General features: G+C 35.3%; 2 protein-coding genes and 1 non-coding gene across 3 annotated transcripts; all 3 read right to left on the reverse strand.

The window, feature by feature from the left end:
* Nucleotides 1-8,407: 8,407 nt before the first annotated feature.
* LOC104728058 (cytochrome P450 705A5-like) lies at nt 8,408-10,231 on the reverse strand. Its single transcript, XM_087475587.1, has 2 exons — nt 9,261-10,231; nt 8,408-9,175 (listed from the first exon to the last, which is right to left on the reverse strand). Exons 1-2 carry the CDS (start codon nt 10,182-10,184, stop codon nt 8,546-8,548), a joined length of 1,554 nt encoding a protein of 517 aa, XP_087331713.1. The 5' UTR covers nt 10,185-10,231; the 3' UTR covers nt 8,408-8,545.
* A 674-nt stretch (nt 10,232-10,905) lies between these two features.
* On the reverse strand, nt 10,906-13,312 carry LOC104728059 (cytochrome P450 708A2-like). Its single transcript, XM_087475897.1, has 7 exons — nt 12,941-13,312; nt 12,513-12,828; nt 12,251-12,400; nt 11,806-12,144; nt 11,501-11,683; nt 11,298-11,425; nt 10,906-11,195 (listed from the first exon to the last, which is right to left on the reverse strand). Exons 1-7 carry the CDS (start codon nt 13,150-13,152, stop codon nt 11,075-11,077), a joined length of 1,449 nt encoding a protein of 482 aa, XP_087332023.1. The 5' UTR covers nt 13,153-13,312; the 3' UTR covers nt 10,906-11,074.
* A 7,576-nt stretch (nt 13,313-20,888) lies between these two features.
* LOC147934036 (small nucleolar RNA R71) lies at nt 20,889-20,995 on the reverse strand. Its single transcript, XR_015573378.1, has one exon. It is a non-coding gene; the product is annotated as a small nucleolar RNA R71 (small nucleolar RNA).
* Between the last annotated feature and the right edge of the window lie 906 nt (nt 20,996-21,901).

Below are 21,901 nucleotides of genomic sequence, written 5' to 3' on the forward strand. Positions count from 1 at the left end.
CCGAAAACTAGAAGTGGACACTGAAAAGGATCTTCAGATGTTGAATCAATAACTCAAGAATGTTAGTCTAGCAGCCATTGAAGGAGAACCGAGTGAACCCCTTGGTATGCAAACTGTACGCCAAGCTGGATTACTATAAAGAATTCGAGAGGAACAAGCACGAGATGAAAAACTTCAGCAGATCGTGGAGGAAGTACAGAATCAAGGTGGTACCAACGCAAGTGGATATCAAGTAGCTGATGATGGGACACAACTACTCAACGGGAGAATCACTGTTCCAGATAGAGAAGGACTACGAGAAGAAATTCTGGGATTAGCACATCATACAAAGTTGAGTATTCACCCAGGTAGTGTAAAGATGTACAAGGACGTGAAGCGATACTACCACTGGCCAGGAATGAAGCGAGCAGTAGGACGATGGGTAGCCCAATGTCAAACCTGTCAACAGGTGAAAACCGAGCATCAAGTTCCAGCTGGTCTATTACGGAATTTGCCTATTCCCGAATGGAAATGGGAATCTATCGCGATGGATTTCATAACAGGAATGCCAGCCGCGATGGGGCAAAAAGATGCGATATGGGTAATTGTAGACCGATTAACCAAGGTCGCACACCTATTACCAGTCTTCCATGATATCAAGTCAGAGCAATTACCAGATTTGTATGTAAACAAGATTGTACCACTTCATGGTATCCCTGCTAATATCATATCAGATCGAGACCCAAAGTTTTCAGCCGCATTTTGGAAGGAGTTGCAGCGAGCCTTGGGAACCAATGTTTTTATGAGTAAAGCTTACCACCCCGAGACGGATGGCCAAACATAACGAACCATTTGTACTATTGAAGACATGATAAGGATGTGTGTATTAGATTGGTCAAAAGCCTGGAAGAAGCATTTACCATTGATCGAGTTCTCATACAACAATAATTATCATGCCAGCATTGGTATGGCCCCGTTTGAAGCGTTGTATGGAAGACCCTGTCGAACACCATTATGTTAGACAGAAGTGTGGCGTAACGAAGGAGTTCAAAATAACATTATCGAAGAAACAATGGAGAAGATCAAGATAATCCAGAAGAATATGAGAAAAACTCAAGATCGTCAGAAGAAGTATGCAGATCAGAAAAGGCGAGAGATAGAGTTTGCTGTCGGGGATATGGTTTACCTCAAGGTAGTAGCAATCAAAGGAAAAGGAAAGGACCGCTTTGGAAAACCCTCCAAGGTTGGTAAAAGATATGAAGGACCATTTCCTATTACCGAAAGAGTAGGAGAAGTGGCTTATCGCTTAGCCCTACCACAGACCATGGGAATTCATCCTGTGTTCCATATGTCTATGTTAAGAAAACACATCAGAGATCCTCATGAAGTACAACCGTCAAGAGATGAAGAAGAACAGACGCGTCCAGTCTATCCCGAAGCCACCTTAATGCTTATCCTTATCCATGACACATGTTCTCATCTAAAACCAATTCTTATCCCAAAACACATTCTTATCCTTATCCAACCTTAGCTTACCCCTTAAGTCTCCTACCCTTTATATAGCCCCTAGATTTCGACCATAGACCATAAGTTCTTTATTTCCGAACCACCTAAACTCTGCTTAGAAAATCGCTAGAATTCTAGAAGAAGGTCTCGAGAAGTTTCAAGACCGTTCAGCCAAGCTTTGTGAGTTTTCCGGTCGTGTGGAGTAGCACACGATTAGGAGTTTATTTTTTTGTTATAATTTTTGCATGAGTTTATAGTTTTATGTTTAGTAGAATTCATGCATAAATTTTGGTGAGCTTGTTATGCGTTTTAACGCATGAACGACTAAAGGTTTGTTTAGATCTGGCGTTTTGCTTGGTTTATTTTTGGATCAGATCTTTAGATCGGGTTGAAGTATTTGTTGGTATAACTGTTATGTTGTCCGCGTAGCTCTTATACTGATCCGTGATTCTTATTGGTTGTTGATTGTTGATTGTTATTTGTTGTGTGTGATATTGTTTGTTGATCTTGCTTTGGCTTGATCGATTTATGTGTTAGTAGCTTGTTAGTAAGATGTTATGAGTATCTTCTTTTACTCGTAATATCGTTTAAGTTTAGTTAGTAGCGGTTCTTTGATTGTCTCGACGGCTCGGAAAGGATCGCAACCGCCAAGCGCTACCTGACGAGATAGTAACCTATTACCGTAAGGGAAGTAGGTCCCTTATTCACGGTCCAAGAGGAAGGGATGAGATCCTTTTAGTCTCTGTGACTAAGGATCGGGAAAACATTGCCTTGCGGGAGATCAAAATCGCTAGAAGGCTTTGGAGAATAAGAAGTTATAGCATGCAAATTATTGATTGATTTATTTTCCGCTGCGTGTATCTTTGATGTTATTATTGCATATTTGCATTATTACTTGTGATTGGGGGTTGAGCTGGGATTATTAACTGTTAGAGAACCCGGACTCACTGAGTAATCTTAGATTACTCATGATGCTACTTTTGTTTTGTAGGTAACCAGTAGTGGGTTAAACCGTAGGGGGAGCTGGGACGTTAGGAAAAGTCAGTGTAGGTTTCTTGTCTTTTTGTAAAATATGTTGGTTTGAATAAGGCTTGTAATCTCTTTTGGAGGTTAGCTCTCGGCCGAACACCTTTTGTTAGGATGTTTAATGTTGTATTTTTACTCGAACAATCTTTGTGAAATAAAGTATGTTTTATATTCGATGCTGTTCCCAAATGATTATGGTCTTGTCCGGACCGTTCCAACACTTACACACGGCAAGGGTTGGCAAGCCTAAACCCGAGTCTGAGTGGGATGTGCCGCGGTACGAATATTCGGGGTATCGAATTCGTTTTGATAACCTCGTTTGACTGTCTGCGTGTATCATCAAGTGGCATCCTTGAGCGTTACAGTAGTAGACTTCAAGGGATTTATGTTGGCTTGTGCTATTCGTTCTTGATCGATTAGTTGGTCTTTACATTTGACATCTATAATTGGCCTATACATTCAAATATAAATTTAATTTTATTGGTCATATGAAAACCGAACATTTTGGATTTATTATATTTACATCCAAAATCTTCAGTATTCTTTTAGCAATAGAAGAATATCATTTTGAAGTCAAAGAAACAAAAATTATTTTTGAGGTAATAAATTTTAAAATATATTCAAAAAGAAAATTTATGAAATCAAAAACTCAAGTATCATATTTTATTTTATAAAGCTTAGTTCTCAGAGTTAATAACTCACCAGATCTCAACACGTGTTAGTTTTAACGATCAGAGATCAAAATTAAAAACACACCAGATCGTGACACGTGTCAGTTTAACGATTAAATATTCAAGTTAGTAACTCATCAGATCGTGACATGTGTCAATTTTAACGATTAAAAATCACACTTTTTAAGACTTTATATAATAAGATATAGGCAAAAATCTATCAATATTATCCTTTTAAAATTGGTAAAAATTATATCCATTTAGTCTTTTTATTTATCATGGTATTAAATCTGGAAAACCCCGTTTTTTCTTTTCCAATATGGAAATGCATTTCACGTTTGTTGTATTAAGAGATACATCAGTAACTTAACTAAAGTAAAAGGAAATACAAAAAGCATTTCATATTCCGTTTAGCTACGGCAATTCAATCGTCGAATGTTTCTTTTTCAATCAAGATTTCAAGAATTCAATCGTCGAAAATATGAAATCATCATTATGTGTTCTACACTTCTACTATACCTTGTTTCTTTGGAAAAAAAAAAAAAAAACCCCATTCTTCAATAAATTATTTTATCTCTTTTGTAAACCATTGGGAATATATTGTACACTATATCCAAAATATTCGGTTAAAACAAAAAACTGATCAATCTCTATCCTAAATCAGATAAAAAGGAAAAAATAATTAATACATAATGTATCTTATTAAACAAATTGTTATTTGTAAATATTGTACAGCTGAAGATACATATTAATGATCACATAAAGATTTAAACATATTGTCTAAATTTTTTAATTTAGCGAAATAAAATCTACATATAAACTTCCGTAAAAAAATAAGCAGATTTAGTTTCTAATATGATAACTAGGAAATATCCCGTGCATAAAGCACGGGTCAACATTTAAAAAAAAATATTATAGAATAATAAAGTTATTGTCATACTTTTTTTTAAAAAATTATTTTTTTGAGATACGATTTATTTTTAATTGTTCTGTAAATCTATACATGTTTTTTTAATACTAATTATTTTAGAATATTATTAGTATTTTATTTTTGATGTAATATATTACAGTTTTATATTGCTTTTTTGTTGTATTTGCATCATTATTTTGTGAAATATAAAGTAGTAATTTTAATATTATAATTATGAACAAATAAAATTTATTAATTTATCAGCTATATAAATTTAGTTTTACCAACCCGCAAATGTGAAAATTAAAACACACAATTTATTTTTATAATCGAGTGATATATCTTTATTTTTAAAACTTCAAATCACAACATATGCAGAAAAAAATCTGCATTTTATTAATCATAAGTATTATATGAAAATTTCAAACAATTTGTAAATAAAATAAAATAAAAATGATAAGAAAATCATAATTTGAAATTATAACAAAATCCTCGAAATCTAGTTATTAAAAATAATTATATTGACTACTTGGATATAAAATCTTAGTTTTTGAAATTCTGGTTTGTTTCTATTTTTTAAAAAAAAAATTTTGTAAATTTCGTCCGTAATTTATTTCAGAGAGAAAATATTTTTTTTAACTAATAATTATTTAAAATCAATAGCATAACAATGTAAATTTAAAGAAGAAAATAAACTCTACTATCCATATTTTTAAAAAATCTTAGCAGTTAATTTTTATTTTTTATTTTTTTAAGTACAAATTAGTTTTGATTTGAATAGATTTATTTTACTTTTCTAGATTTTGTTATATTTGATCTGTCAGCGTTTTTATTTTTTAATTAATTATATTTATTTAAATAATTAATTAATCTTAATTAAGTTTTTTAATGACAATTGAAGATAATTTTTTATACATTTTAAGGTTAGTTTCATATTTATACTTCTCAATTAATACAGAAGGAAGACAAAAGTCACAAGTTCATAGTTTTGTTTTTATACACTTTATAGTTACATCTCAGAAGTGTGTCAATTGGGCATAATTGAGCTGAATCCCACCACTAAAATAAAATAATATAAGATAACCATAAAACTGAAAATCATTAAAATGATTTTAAAAGGTATTATTTTTCTAATTTAGGCTCTAACAGACTTTTAAGACTTTAAAATTATTTAAAGCATTGACAGCCATCTTTTAACCAATCACACTTTTTTGTATTTTTTTTTTTTTTAAGTTTTGAAAGTCCCCTTTTTGTTTTTTCTCCTCCTTGTTTTCTCATATTTTTAAAGCGTTAAAACCATACTGTAAAACTAAGCAATTATAAACATTTTTTTTCTTCTATTATATTTAAAATCTCTCCAATATATATATATATATATATATAGTTTTACATCTTATATTTTTACAAATTAACAATGGTTACTTTTGGTTGTAGAGACTTTAACTTTAAAATTTTAGCTGCAGAGAATTTGGTTGTAGATGTTTTGACTGTAAAAACTTTAACTGTTAAAATATGATTGTTTACCAACAACTTTTAAAGCTGTAACTATATTTAAATATTAATAACTAATATATATTATGTCAGAAATTAATTCATATAGCACTTTAATGACAAAATAAAAATTACTAATGATAAATTAAAATTTTGAAAAATATAAGTTAATCAAATATGTGATTGATTATTGACTGATCATTCTGGCAAATATTAATAATATTTTTTAATTATTTTGAATGTTTTTTTTTTATTGAGTAGTTATATGAGCAGTAAAAAATTCATTAACCACTAATCAATGCATTGTTTGAATGTTATTCTCTTATTAGTGATGAATTTCATAAACTCTTTTACAATATTATTGATGATGATGAAAAAATAAAATTTATTATTGAAATAGATTTTTTTTTTACAACAAAATACAAGATCAGCTCAAACGAGCCAATTGGGAGGAAAAGTGTTCACATAGGTAATCTGATGCGCTCCACTCTAGCACGACGCGTCAGCTTGTCCGCACTACCATTCTGTGATCTGGGGGGATCAGGATTATAGAAAATGATAGGAATTCTTCCTTATCTTCTTTAGTCACGTCCAAATATGTCTTAAAGGCAGGCCACTCGGAAGGCAAAGACACCATCTTCACCAAATTAGAACAGTCCGTAAAAAAAAATAACTTTCTCATTATCTGCGCCAATCATACACCGCATTGCCCAAATGAGAGCTTCCACTTCTGCATGGAGGGGTGACAAGCTACGACGAGAATTAGATGCACCCATAGTGGGAGATTCCCCTTTAGAGGGAATGCAATGTCATCCTCTACCTATAAACTGGCCAGTCGTCTTCCAAGATCCATCCACAAAACATCGGTGGTTGGTTCCATACCTTTAATTACGTCAATAGTATTAACCGTAAAGCCAGAAATCGGCCGAAAGCCACCCTGAGGCGAGGGTCCCAAAGAATCCTCTTGCGCCAAGAACCAAAGCTTTGCTTCCTCCTCCGCTATCTGTAAGATTGCTGATGGATTAGAATCCAAATTGCTGAAAATTTTATCATTTCTGGGCTTCCAGATATACCAAAGAATCCACGGAAAAACATCCACCAAAAGAATCTGCTGAAATATCCAAATAAAGAATCTATGTTTGCATAGATAGAGTCTGAAGGAAAACAGCTCGAGGATGTCGGAAATAGGGACAAATCCCAAACCTGCCTAGCCGGAGGACATAAGAAAAGAGCATGATTGATTGTCTCTTCCGTCCCTCCACAAATTGTACACTCCAGATCATAGCCCATCCCACGTCGCCGCAGATTAGTTGTTGTCGCTACACAACCCGTAATTGCTTGCCACAAAAAATGTCAATTTTTTGGTGGACACCGAAGTTGCAAAACAAAAGCCTGTAAAGGAGTAATGTTGGGACCAGAAACAGGAGAAGCGGTTCCCGGTTTCTGACGCAAAGCTTGATACCCATATTTGACAGTATACAAGCCAGTTTTTGTCAAATGCCAACCCAATCTATCCGGTGTGGGAAGATTACCAAGAGGTAAAGCAGAAATAAGGGCAACATCCTCCGGCTCGAAAGAGGTCGAAAGCAAAACCAAATTCCACGAGTGCGAGCTCCTGTCAATGAAAGTTTCAACTCTAAGCGTAGGATCGGCTGGCGATCCCGAACGCAATGCTGGTCTCGGGGATTGAGCATGAATCCAGGGGTCAGACTATACTAAAATGGAACCTGTTTAATAAGTCCTTTGTTCACCAGAGAGTGAGCAGATACCATACTCCGCCATCCATAATACAGGGAATAAGATTTAATCGGATTCAAAGGATCAGAGTGCCTATAATATTGACCTTTAAAAACCTTCGCAAATGACGAGTCTGGAACTGAAATCAACCGCCAGAGTTGTTTAGCCAACAATGCGGTGTTAAAGTCATCCAAACACCGAAAACCCAAACCTCCATCCAGTTTATCATCACATAACCTGTCCCAAGCGATCCAATGTAACCCTCGTGTTTCTCCTATTATTGAAATAGATTGTAAAACAAAGATAAGAAAATAAGAGTAATTAATTTATAAAAATAAAATATGTAAAATATATATATATAATTTTGAAGAGATTTTAAATATAATAGGGAGAGAAAAAATGTTTTTAAAATTGTTTAGTTTTAAAGCATGAGTTTTGAAGCTTTTAAAAAAAATAGAAAAACAAGGAAGAGAAAAAAAATGACTGTGAAGGCTTTAAACATTTTTAAAATCTTAAAAATGTGTAAAATCAATATTTTTAATGTAATTGTTTATTTTTAAGAAGAACAGCAAACAGTTACTGTCGAAATGTCAAGAAAAATAGCAAAACTAAAAGAAAAATAAAATTTAGTTGAAAAGTGTGGGCTTGCCAAAAATGCACAAAAAAACTATCATTGGATATATAGAGGATTTCAATACTTTCTCCGCTTCAATAGAACTTTTGTTTTACAACTTAAATTGTGTTTGATAAGAAATGCTGTTTCATATTTTCAATGCAAATGTTTGTGAAAGCTTTTATGTTTTTTTACAGTATCTTTTTTTTTTGTCATCAATTACATCATCATAATCGTTATTTGATCTTTATGTTATCATGGTGGTATTCAAGTACCTGCAATTTACACGATTATGATGAATAGTTCCTACGACAAATTATTTTATGATGCAGCTTTCTCCGTAACATGCAGAGGCATCCATACATTCAGATTAATGATGGATGACTCTGCATGTTTAACATTCCTACGATGAACATGCTCTCTTTACAACACACAAGACTATGAATGATTAGGAAGACTTGTTTTTATCCATGGTTTAAGATCGTTTAGCACTTGTGGCATGAGTTATTAGGAATTTAAAACATAATCATATCACATGTTTGATATATCACGAGATTAGTTAAGAAAACAAAAAAAAAAACAGTAAACAAGCAAGCATCTCAAAGTAAAGAACTAGGAAGGTAACTGGTTTAGGGTTCGAGGAACAGGAGTGCACCTAAGAGGTTGAGACATGGTCAACACCATCGTTCCAGCAGCCTCATTCATGTTGACTTTCTCTCCTTCGATTTTCCAATCAAAGCGTTGCACCATCACTCCAATCGCGGTTCCTACAGAGACATAAGCTAGATTTGTTCCAGGACAACCTCTCCTTCCACTGGCAAAAGGAATGTATTTTAGGAACTTATCTCTCTTCTCGTCCTCTTGCCCTGATCTTGAAAAACCTAAAAATCTCTCTGGCTTAAACTCCTCAGGATCTTCCCAAAAATCAGGATCTCTCATTATAGCATAGGAATTAACAATAACTATTGTCTTCTCTGGTATGTGGAACCCTTTAATTTCACACCTTTCTTGGAGTGTCCTTGGCACGAGAGGCCCAGGTGGATGCAATCTTAGCCCTTCTTTGATTATAGCTTGCAAGTAAGGAAGGTTTGGTAGGTCAGTTTCTTGAACCAACCTTGTTTTCCCTACAACAAAATCGATTTCTTCTCTTAGTCTCTCAAGAATCTTGGGATGATTAATGAGCTCTGCCATGATCCACTGTATAGTGGTCGATGAGGTGTCAGTACCTGCAATGAAAAGATCCTATATACAGTAACAAACATTTGTTAGTCAGTAAAACCAACGGTATTTTGGCTTACAAAACCCACCTAAAGAGAAGAACATTTACCACAAACAAGGACTTAATATGGTTTCTTGTGATCTTATACTCTGCGTCTTTGTCTCTATAAGCTTCCAACAACACATCCATCATGTCAGTACCTTGATGATGCTCCTCCAATTTCTCTTCGTGTTCCACAAGAATCTTCTCCAGCAGCTCGTCAAACTTGTTGGAAACACTCATAATCTCTTTTTTAAACAGTGAGATTCCAAGCTTCTTAAGCGGTTTTTCAAAAACGGTGGCCAAGAAAATTTTCTTTGTCAAGGCCATCGACTCCGTTACCAAGCCTCTGACTCTCTCCGCCTCACCATTCTCCTCAGAACAACTCCTTCCCATGATCATCTTACAGATGGTGTTGTTATTGAACTTCGCTGCTTCCTCACCGATCTCAACAGTCTCCTTCTTCACTGCCTTGTCAACCAGAACTTTGTAAAAGCGATCAAGCTCATCTTCACGGAACCTTCGTGAACGTTCGAGTGCCTGCGGTCCAAGAATCTTTGTGACCATCAGCTTCCTCATGAATTTCCAGTAATCTCCATAGGGAGCACTGATGAAGCTATAGGATCCCAGTAAGAGAGACTCTTCAATCGGAGGGGAACTCCGAAAGGAAACATTCACGTCTTGGTCCCTGAAGATATCGTAGGCCACTGAGGCCGAGGAGGCTAGGACTATGGGGACGTGAAAGATGTGGAGATGGAGAAGAGGTCCATACTTGGATGAGAGTCTCTGAAAAGACTTGTGGGTTAAAGTAGACAAAAGAATGAGGTGAAGATGACCGATGATCGGAAGAGAAGGAGGGCTCGGAGGAAGACTACGGCCATCTCGTGAGTTCTTTGGTTTTATGAAGAAGAAAGAGTAACAGAGAAATGAGAAGAGACATAAGAAGATGAAGATGAAGCTTGTTTGAAGGTCAAGTGTGATTATTGCTGCCATGGTTGCTCAAAGTGCAGAGACAAATGAAGCAGACTAATCTTTTTGTCAAGAATCAATGTATTATCATGCTCTGTTTTAGTAGCAAATATAATATGCTTTCTCGTCGAAAGAACGTGAAAAAATTGCAAGTTGTAGTCTTCTCTTTTGATTTATATTATTAAATCCTAGTTTAAGAACTCGTTAAGCGTTTTCATCGCCCAACGTGACAACTAGAATACTTCTATCAATATTGTCAGATTCTTCTAATATAGATTAAGCGCATGTGAAATACTTAGATATTAGGGTAATTATCGCTTTGAACGTAAGGAAGAAAAAAAGAAAGAAAAAAGAGGAAAAGGTATATGTAGAGCTGGAAACTCTTTACTATAAGTCTATAACCCTTTGCTTTATTGGATTTCAGTTTAAAATTACTTAATATTAGTAATTTAATTATTCACTGTCTCCTATATATTTGTCAAAGATCTTCCTATTCATCTAAATTTCTCCCCATCTTATTTTGCTATAGGGACTTGTAAGAAGTGTTTTGATGTGGATATCTAGGATCTAGATTTACTATACGCTTCTGGAAGACGATGATGTTTTGAGATGTAACCGTAATATAGCAAAATGAAATGTACGTATTAAATGTTTTCTGGCGTATATATGTTTCTGATCTGTAGTATGCTTTTGAACGAAGTATGATGGTCTGACTCTGAGATATAGATATTATACACCACCCATGTTATACGAAGTGTTAGGCGTACACTATTTATTCAACGGAAACATACATATTGACCACTGGCCTCTTAAAAGATGGGTCTTGCGCGTTTGTAGCAACCATAACAGTCGGACAGAAAAAAAGATATTTGTTTTACTCTGGGATTCGAATTAACAACTTTAAGATATAACTACTAGCTCTGATAACCAACATTATTATCCACTTTGGTGTCATATGAGAATTGAACATCAGATCCACATGGAAACATAAGCATAAACCTTCGAAGCACTGTAGTCTCTTTCTTCATTGACCACCTTTAAACCATGGGTAGATAGAAAACAATTTAATTAAGCAAAAAAAGCTTCGAGCTGTTAAAAATAAATTAATACATTGTACAATAGGTAATAAAAATGAACCTGTATCTAAACAAATGATGTATAAAAATGGCCATCTGAAGCTTAGCGAACTCAGCTCCTACACATAGTCTAGAACCAGCGCCAAAGGGAATGTACGATTTGGAGAGGATTGAGCCCAAGTCGTCACTCTGAAAATTCAATGATTATATGCTGAAAATTATATAAATTTGACTAGTGGTATAATATAAGTTAAATAAAATCACCTTCCAGCGCCATGGATCAAATGCTAGAGGGTCATCATACTTCTCCGGATTAAAATGGACATTAGCATAGCCCATGAAGATCCAACCAGCTGGAATTGTATAATCACCAACTTGGAAATCATGATCAGTTATTCTAAGTACTGTAGGCGCTGTGCTTGTGATCCTAAGCGACTCATATATCACCTGAAATAAAAGTTAAAAACACAACATTTGTCTCACATATATATATCAAGGTTAATAGACATACAACTTACAACTAATTAACAATGAGTGGATTTATATATATTACTATGATACACACTCACCATTTGGGTGAACGTCATTGATTTGTAGTCTTCCCATGTTAAGCCAGCCTCCTTCTCGGGCTTACCTTGGACAACTCTATCATGCTCTCTTTGCAACTCTTGCATGACATTAGGGTGATCGCTTATGAATTTAACTGTAGCCGCAAGGATCCCTGGTGTTGTCTCATTAGCAATCAAAAAGAAAGTATATATGTATTCAATCGCATTCTCGACGCTCATTTTTTCGGCTCCGCCTTCCATTTCTCCGAAGATAATCTTGAAAAACTCTCCAAACTCCTCTCCTGATGCTCTCTTCTTTAATACTGTTTCTTTTATTAATTTCATCATCCGCTTTCTTGCCTGTGAAGAAACACATCATAGGAACGATTACCTTCCCTCAAATTATATTCACAATCATAGGAACGTTCCAAGATAATTGAAACCAATCCCTTGGAAAAACACATACCTTCATCATTCGATAGACACCAGTCCCAGGAATGTTCCAAGAGAATTGAAACCAATCCCTTGGAAAATATCTCCAACATAGTGCAAGTTCTTTTGCTGCCTCTGGTTCCATTTCACCCATAACTTTCTTTGCAAGACATTCAATTAAGATCTGTAAAATTCGATGATATGTGTTTGATGAGATGATCCATTAAGTAATCCGGTAAAACAGAATCATGCCACGAGTTACAGACATTAAGAAAAGGATAGACTTTTTTTGTCACCTTGCTTGCTGTTTCCTTGACGTCAAGACAGCCGTTCCTGGCTCCTTCCTCCATGTATGTGCGAGCCAAAACATCGACGTCTTCTACCATCTTCAGCTTCAAATATTTTGGACCCAACAATTGAAATGTCAAGTTCCGGACATGTTTATGGGACTGCTTGCTCTGGATAAACAAGTTGTTTTTCCCAAATAGTCGTGCTATGCTCTTCGTGATACCTGGAACATGATTTGCCTTTGCTATTTCCAGGTTCAGTTCAAAATCCAACGAGATTATAGCTTTGCTTCCAAATAAGCTTGTCCGAAAAACTGGTCCGTATCTTTTCGAAAAAGTATGTCAAGGAAAAGTTAACGTAAATTAGGTGGAGTAATTAAGTTATATATTTCTAAGTTTACATACAAATGATGAATGCTAGAGAATTTGCAAAGAACCTGAGAACTCTCTCTTTGATGAATGTCGGAAATTGAAGAACGTCATGAGGCTTCATGAACTCAAAAGTGTCTCCAATGATCGGAAAACCCATGGATCCTGGTGGTAGTTTTCCATTGATTTTCGGATTTCTCCACTGATAGATCCAATGAAATAACGTCACCACAATGAGTGAAACTACCACAGCCAATAATAACTCATAAAATTCTACCATGTTAACTTCTTTTCTTCTCTCAACAATGAGTGAAGATGTTTGTTTGAGGGGTTTTCGGCCGGTATAAGATGCGAGGGAGGTACTCTCTTTATATTGGTGCTCTCTTCATGGACTCACTAATGCTATTTATATAAGTGAGTAATCTTATTAAATATTAATCAAAGGTTTTTTAATGACTTGTGATACTTATATTTTTGTTAGATGTGTCTTTTTCTCTTAGCTCTAAAAACACCATTATTCATTTTGTTAAGTTTTGTTATACTTTTATATTTTTATATTAAAAAGTGTATTTTTCTCTCACAAACAAATACATCATCTATTTTCACTAGATTTTCATGAGATTTAAGATTATATGTATTAAAATTTATTTAAGAGATAAATTTAATTACAATGTTTATTTTTAACAAGAAAAAATAAAAGATTGACACATGGCATGCATCCCTATTTTAACAAAGGGTTTTTCATTATGTCAAGTGATGTTACATATCTATTTTTCTAAACTAATCAAAACATTTCTTACAATTTGATTAGGGGTGTTTAATTGAAGGTGGATTCGGTTTAGTTTGGGTTATTTTATGTATATAATCTAGACGTATCTATCTTGGAACGGGAATCTCGTCTCTAATCTGTGACAATTTTTTTTGTCCCATAACCGTTTTCTTTAAAATAATTACATGTTTGATATTTTTTATTAGAAGTTATTAGGTAAGAGATATAGATGGGATACCCTATTTCCCATTTGAATATTTTTTTTTTTAGGACATTGATGTATATTTGCCAAACTTCTGACATGGTTGAATAAACTTACTTTAACGCCTCGACAACCACCTCTCACTGGACCTCATGTCCATTCTCAGTTCATGGGGCCACCTTCATTAATGGACTTCACGTCCTCTCACTAGGCCCGTGAGCCTATCCATATCCGACGGTCTGTTTGGTACGTCCAAGAGGCTTTAAAGACATGTTACCGTCCCTACAAATCACCACATGATCTTTTCCTGTGTTTTATCCTCATTCGCACAGTTCTGACTATCACTTCCCGGAAGGTCACCCATACTAAAACTACTCCAGCATAAACACGCTTAACTGTGGAGTTATCTCAGGACCTTTGACCGAAAAGATAAGTGCACTTTGGTGACATAGGTGGCCAAATCAATTATTTTAAACTACTCTGCAAATTGGGGTGTCACACTTACAATGTGTTAAACTCAAAAAAAAAACAAGAAGAATCATACTGAAATCCTCCAACTATAATAGATATAATTGTTTTAAAAACCATATTTACAGATTATAAAGAATTTGGTTAATTTTCTCTTGTTGATAAAACAAAATCAGGATATACTCTATAATATTTTATACTACATATATATATTTGTTTTTCATGTTTTATAAACATTTATTATTAATTTTATTTTAACTTTTTATAATTTTAAATTATTACTGATTATTAAAAATAATTATATGCCTAAATATCAATAAAACTCTATAAAAAAATTTAAAATCATGAATATCTCAAATAATTTATTAACTTTGAACATTTATAATATTTATAGCCTTGTGAACCTATTGAAAATTAAAATATGATAATAAAATCAAACAAAAATGAAAAAAAAAACAGAAATTTATCTTAAATTTTTTTCCAAATATACTAACTAAAAACTAATGTTTTAAAATATTTATAATATTTTACACTTATATAGAGTTTAAATACTGTTGATATCTAGAAAAATTATATACCTTAAATACTATTAATTTTTAATTTTTTATAATATTTACATAAAATTTGAATATCATTAATATTAAAACATTTATAAAGTTTAATTGCTGAAGATGTATGACACTAAGTGGAGAAATTCCACTAAGAATTAGAGGGGGGTATTCAAATGATATTTTGGATAATTTGATGGGATTTTGGATTTTGAGAGTTTTTAGGATACTTAGGTGGATTTGTTAGTTTTTTCAATCTTAAGAAAGAAAAAATAGTTTGTGATTTGGTGAGATTTTAAAAGAATATATTGGGTGATTTTAAGAGATTTTTAGAACCAAAATGAAAAAATTGGATTCCAAACAAAACCATTCTCGTCATGAAGTGAATAATTTTGCAAGGTCATTGTTTTCAATTATCACCCTCTCATTTTCATTCTCCATTCTCGTCATGACTATATCAATGGGAAACTCTCGAAGGTTGTTGATATCATCACTGCTAACATTTCCATTTTGGACGATGCGATCGAACTGTGAAGGGATTAATCATGTCTTCTACGCTCTAATGCGACTAAAAGAAGGGATCACTTACTTTTTGAATGCATATACCCAAACGCTTTCTCTGTTAAATCCTTCTGTTTGTGTATTCTCTTGACTACGTATGTACCCGTCTTGCCAATGGTGGTAGACAATTTGATGGTCTTGTCTATGTTTATAGAAAGACACTCAAGTCTAATGGTATTGCTGGTCTTTACCGTGGATTTAACATCTGTTGTGTTGTGTTGGTATCATTGTCTATTGTGGTCTGTACTTTGGACCCTATGACTCTATGAAGCCTGTTCTCCTTACTGGAGAGAAGCAGGTTCGTCTTGTTGTCTTTCTCACTGATCTGGGTGTTTTCTTGCTTATAATTGGTTGGTTTTGACATGTTATTGTTCTCTTTTGGTTATTTCTGGACAGTTTCTTTGCTAGTTTCGCTCTTAGATGGGTCATCACTAATGGTCCGGTTCTTGCATCTTACGCCATTGACACACAAGAATGATGATCACTTGCAGGGATGTATTTAAAGAAACGTATCATCACATTCACTACAGAAGACGTCATTTGCAGAGGACTATTTCTTTTTTCTTTGTGAATTAATTTTTTTAAAAACAAATCTTTCAAAATAACATCTCCCAAGGTGTGATTTTTTCTGTTGGATTTCTCATGTAAAAATGTATCCAAAGTCTCCTAAAATCTGTGTTTTGATTTTCTATTAAAAAAAACTTATACTTTGAATAACAGTAGATTTTATATGATTTTGACAGATTATTAATTGAATAACATGGTACTGTGAGTGATTTTGAATGATTTTATAGAAATTCTAAATTGAATAACATTAGATTTGGGAAGTGATTTTAAAATCATAAGTTGAATAACAGATGATTTTAATAAAAAGCCAAAATCCTCCTAAATTCTCATTTGAATACCCCCCTCTTATTTTATTCCAAGAGAAGGGAAAGTGGAGAGGAATATTCTTTTTTCTTGGCGCCACTTGTGATTTTGGGAAGCAGGAGGGCGACACCTCACCCCAGAGGTGTCACCACGAAAATGCCAAGTGTTTGCCTGAGTGAATGTCATTGTGACACCTCACCCCTCTGCGTGTGCCATGAAGAATCCACCCAAGCCTCTATAAATACAACACTTCTTCTCATTTTGGAGAAGAGAGAAAAAAGAGAGAACTTGCCCAAAGGCTGGTAAGAGAGAAAGAGAGAAGCTGTGAAGAAATCCGCTAAGTTCAAAAAGCTTTGCCGATTAGTTACTGCATTTGTGAAGTTGCGTCGAAGCTAGCAAGGATTTAAACGGTTTTGGCTTGAGTTCTTTAATTTTTGTGAGTTCAGGGAGCATTAATCTGATCTAGTTCGATGTCAACGATTCGCTCTAGTTTCAGTTTGCATGTGTATTTAGATTGCATTTTCTTGAATTTCTTGTTACATTTTCTTGATCTTATGCATCTAAAGTTGGTTGCGAAGTGATGAGATTTGCTCCATGTTAGATCATGTGCATGATCGTCGATCTATACATTTTGATATATTGCATGTGAGGTTAAGTTTTGGTACTTGATGTTTTATGTGTTCTCTAAAACCTTAAAACTTAAGTATCAATGGATTGGAAGGTCTTAGTGTGTGGCATTCGTGACAAGAGGTCCAACTAGCCATAAGCACACTAAGACAGGGATATGGGTGACCTTTGCAGTAATTCTGTCTCGACATGCAGTCAGACTTATGTCTTGTGTTGCATGTTGACACTAAGAGCTCGGAGAGACTTGGTTAGCTACCTTGTCCGAAGCTGTCTAAACGACAGTGTAGCCTAAGTGATGTTCCGGTTGCATGCCTTAGTGGTTGCAATGCGGGTGTACACAGCTGTAGTGTAGCAAGAGGCAGCATATCCAAGCCCTAGTAAACTTGTTTAAAAATTTATCCATTATTCAAGTTTGCATGTTGCATCGATTGGTTGCGTATGGTTATTTGCTTGGCTTATTACCTTCTGCATGCTTTCTCTGATGATAGGTGTTGTGTTTGATTGATTCCTTGTATTTTGGAGTTGGGATGGGAATCTAATCTTCTGCATGGACCCCTGAGACTCACTAAGTAATCTTAGATTATTTATGATAATATTTTGTTCTGCAGGTAACCGTTAGAGGGAAGCTAGTGGGCGTGTTGGACGATAGGACCCCGATAGTGATGGTCCTGCTTCGTCTTCTTTATCAGCAAAGAATTGGGGATACTTTACTCGGAACTTCCCTTCGTCCTCCCAGGTTGTAACCTTCGGATTCTGCTTTCCCAAAACACTTGAATTTGAGGAATCCTCCTTTTCTTCAATTCTTGTATCCATCGCTCGCCAATACCCATTGGTCCTTGATAACTCTCTAATTTACATATTTTAGGCATCCTTTTTTGTCCATATTTTGTATTATATATACCCTAACCTTAGCGTTTTTAGGTCATTAACTGTAGAAATCCACATTTAGGCCATTTAGGGTGTTGCATTCTTGCATTTTGCACATTTTGGATGAAAACAGGTGCTTTAGAGCCTAAAATGGGGAGAAACAAGGTCAAATCCGAGCATGTACCCGAAGGAGCTATGGAGCAGGAAGAACAGTCTGAACCTCAACCCGATCAAAGAGGATCAAGGGCAGGACGAACAACCCGAAGACCTATCCGAGGAGTGATCTAACCACATCCTCGAGCACCGCCTCGAGCAGACCCTCGAGCAGGACTGGGCAGCTAGGTTTAAAGGGTTTCCATATATAAACCCCTCTTCTTCTTCCTCTCGCCCTAGCACGCCGCAGACCCTTAGAACAGAGAGCGAGAGCTTCTGGGAGAGAAACTGAGCGATCCAAACTCTTTTTCCACTTTGTTAGGATTTATTTTCATTTTCTTTTTGCTATTCTTCTAGATTTCGATTATGTACTCTTCTACTCTATTTCTATTTCAATACAATGCAGTTTTCGTTTATATGTGTTTTTATGTTTTCTGCAATGAGATCTGAGTAGTGAAACAAAGTTTCTAGGGATGGGATAGATAAATATGTGTTCTTGATCGGTTAGGATGTCTTAGCTTGATTGTTTATGTTATATAAATTCCTTTCTAGATTGGTGTTCTTAATGTTATTTTCAGACCGAGAGGTTGAGAGTAGATCTAGCACTACAAGAAAACATGGATTTTACGACTACAGTTGACAACTATATATGTAGTCGTCATTTTTGGTGACTAAGTAGCAACTATTTAGCAACTATTTTACGACTACATATATTTGGTTGTATATCAGTCGTTTTTTGACGACTACATATCGTAGTCGCTAGTTTAGTCGTAATTTAGTGACTATTTTATGACTATATTGCATACCAAAATATGTAGTCGCTAAATAGTCACCAATTTAGCGACTAATATGGGACTCATAGTAAATGTCGCTAAGAAGTCACATATCAGTTGCTAATTAAGAAAATCAAAATTTTCAAAATTTAACCCCAAACCCTTAACTAAACTTCAAAACCTAAATCATAAATACTAAATCTTAGAAATTAATTCATAAATCATAAATTCAATGCTTAACCCCAAATCATAAACCTATACCCCAAACCATGTACTTTAAACCCTATAACTTAAATTTAAACTTTTATAATGCATAGTATATAGAAATTAAATTGTAAACCATTTAACCAAAATATAACCATTATGTGTATAAAATAAAATCTATATCTAAAACTATTTAGTGTATACATATAATTTAATATTTTCAAAAACTATTTACTTATACAATTTATTAAATTAGTCATTTTAAAATCTAAATCTAATTGTTGACAAAAAAAAAAAAAAAACCTAAAACTAGTCATTTAGTTTGGGCCTTAAAGGCTTTTGTATCAGTTTGAGTTATGATATGATTCAAAACTTGGCCAACAAAAAAAAAGAAAAAATCAACAAACAAAGAAACCTACCCTAGATCTGTGCCTCCATTCCTCGAAACTACACTTGTTTAGCGACTAATTTACAACTAAATTTTTTTACCGACTTACGATTTACGACAACAGGTTTTAGTTGCTATTTAGTTGTAAAACACTATTTAACGACTAAATAGGGACTAATAGTGTAGTTGTGATTTTCATGTTTTCTTGTAGTGTAGGGTGTTTTGCCATCGAGAGATGTTGTTGAAATGCTTGAATCAATCAATGCTAGAAATTTACTCACTTAGCCTAAGAGATTAGATGTGTAAGAAGTTTATTGACAATAATGAATCGGTTTGTATTGTCTGCTTGGTCATGTTTCTCCAACGAGAGTTCGGTAGGGGAGTGATCAAGGTTGATTTTTTCTATCACGAGATTGTTTTAACAAGGTTTTAGAGATTCATTGTCTAGGGAATATTTGCTTGAGGCATGTAGGACATCCATAATGGTCAGGAACACTTAGGAGTTGATTACCCCATCCTTAGGAGCTTTTGCATCTTGATTGTTTACGTTTTTATTCATAACTCGACCCTATACCCGAACTGGTACTCGATCACCAGCTTCGTGTACACCTTCGAGCTGTTCTTACTCTCCTTCCTTACCCGATCACTCCACCCGATCCTGTACTCGAATGCTCGCATCGAGTACGTAGGTCGTGTGGTTCTTGTTTATTTATTTTCTTTTAATTATTTTAGGATTGTTAGATCAAACCCCAACTATTGCTTGGCTTGACTTGTTTGTTCTGATGATATCTTATCTGCTAGCATAACAACATTTGGATTGATAACCCTTTGTACTACAACTGCATAGGGAATTGATACCCTGGGTGAAAATCCTATTATCAATTTGGCACCATTGCCATTTGGTTGAATTTAATTTGCTACGTTTAAGATTTCAGCACTTGCTAGATCAAGTTCTATTATATACTTAGGTTCGTTACTGACTTGTTTACTTTCATGTTTCTTTGTTTTGCATTTCAGGTACAACCCGAGAACCCACCCGACTCGTCACTCGATCACCTGGATCGAGTAGACCCTCGTGTACTCACTCGGTCAACTGATTGTGCATGCAAACACGATCCAAAGGTAGCCAACACTTTCATCCACAACAAGTCCAGCAACCATAACAAACTACAATTGAGGAGGTCATGAATAATCAGAATGGTCCACAAGCTCCTCAAGAGAGGACCAACATAGGAGCAGGAGATGCTCCATCTACTCACACTCAAAGACATGGCATTGTGCCACCTGCTGTTTAAAACAACAACTTTGAGATCAAGTGTAGTCTCATCCAGATGATTACGAGCAACAAGTTTCACGAACTGCCAATGGAGGACCCACTGGATCATCAAGATGAGTTTGATAGGCTCTATAGCCTAACCAAGATAAATGGAGTCAGTGAAGATGGATTCAAACTCCGGCTTTTCCCATTCTCTTTGGGAGATAAATCACTCATCTGGGAGAAATCACTTCCCAAGGAGTCCATCACCACTTGGGAAGCATGCAAAAATGCGTTTCTAGCCAAATTCTTCTCCAATTCCAGAACCGCAAAGCTGCGAAATGACATTTCCAGCTTTGTTCAGAAAAGCAATAAGACGTTCAGTGAAGCTTGGGAACGTTTCAAGGGATACACAAGTAGATGCCCTCATCATGGTTTCAACAATGCTTCATTGCTAAGTACACTGTACCGAGGTGTAGTCCCTAAGATACGGATGTTGCTGGACACAGCTAGTAATGGGAATTTCCTCAACAAGGATGTCGATGAAGGTTGGGATCTAGTAGAGAACTTTGCTCAATCTGATGGGCATTACAATGAGGATTATGATCGCACTATACGCTCTACTGGAGAGGATGACGCCAAGTAAAAGAGTGACATGAAAGCCCTCAATGAAAAATTGGATAAGCTCCTCAACCACCAGCAGCATGTCCATGCAATCTCAGAGGAAGACCCGTTTCAGTAACAAGATGGGGAGAGTGCTCAATTAGAGGATGTGAACTACATCAACAACCAAGGTGGTTACAATAAAGGGTACAACAACTACAAACCAAACCCGTATCTGTCATACCATAACCCCAATATTGCAAATCCTCAGGACCAAGTCTACCCATCCGCAGTCCAAGGGAACCAAGGCCAGCAAAAGCCTTTTGTCCAATACAATCAAGGCTATGCTCCCAAGCCACAATATTCTGGCAACTACCACCAACCGACTGCACCACCTGGATTCCTACAACAGCAAGGCCCGCAGAACCAATCTCAAGAAGCTGACCTACGTGGCCTAATTCAGCAGATGATACAAAGTCAAGCATCGGCTGCAATGGACAATGCAAAACGGTTTGCGGAGATGAGCAACAAGATCGTTTCTAGGTATAATGACCTGAATGCCAAGTATGACTCTCTCAACACTAAGCTGTGATAACTTGAAGGTCAACACAACACACAACCACCTCAAAAAATCAACCACCTTCCAGGTAAAACTGTTCAAAACCCAAAAGACTATGCCACTGCCTAAGCCATCTTTCTAGATGATGATTTTGAGGACTACCTCACTGAGTACAACGATGT

The sequence above is a fragment of the Camelina sativa genome, chromosome 11 (genome assembly GCF_030686135.1).
Source record: "Camelina sativa cultivar CO46 ecotype springtype chromosome 11, ASM3068613v1".
Classification (NCBI taxonomy): Eukaryota; Viridiplantae; Streptophyta; class Magnoliopsida; order Brassicales; family Brassicaceae; genus Camelina; species Camelina sativa.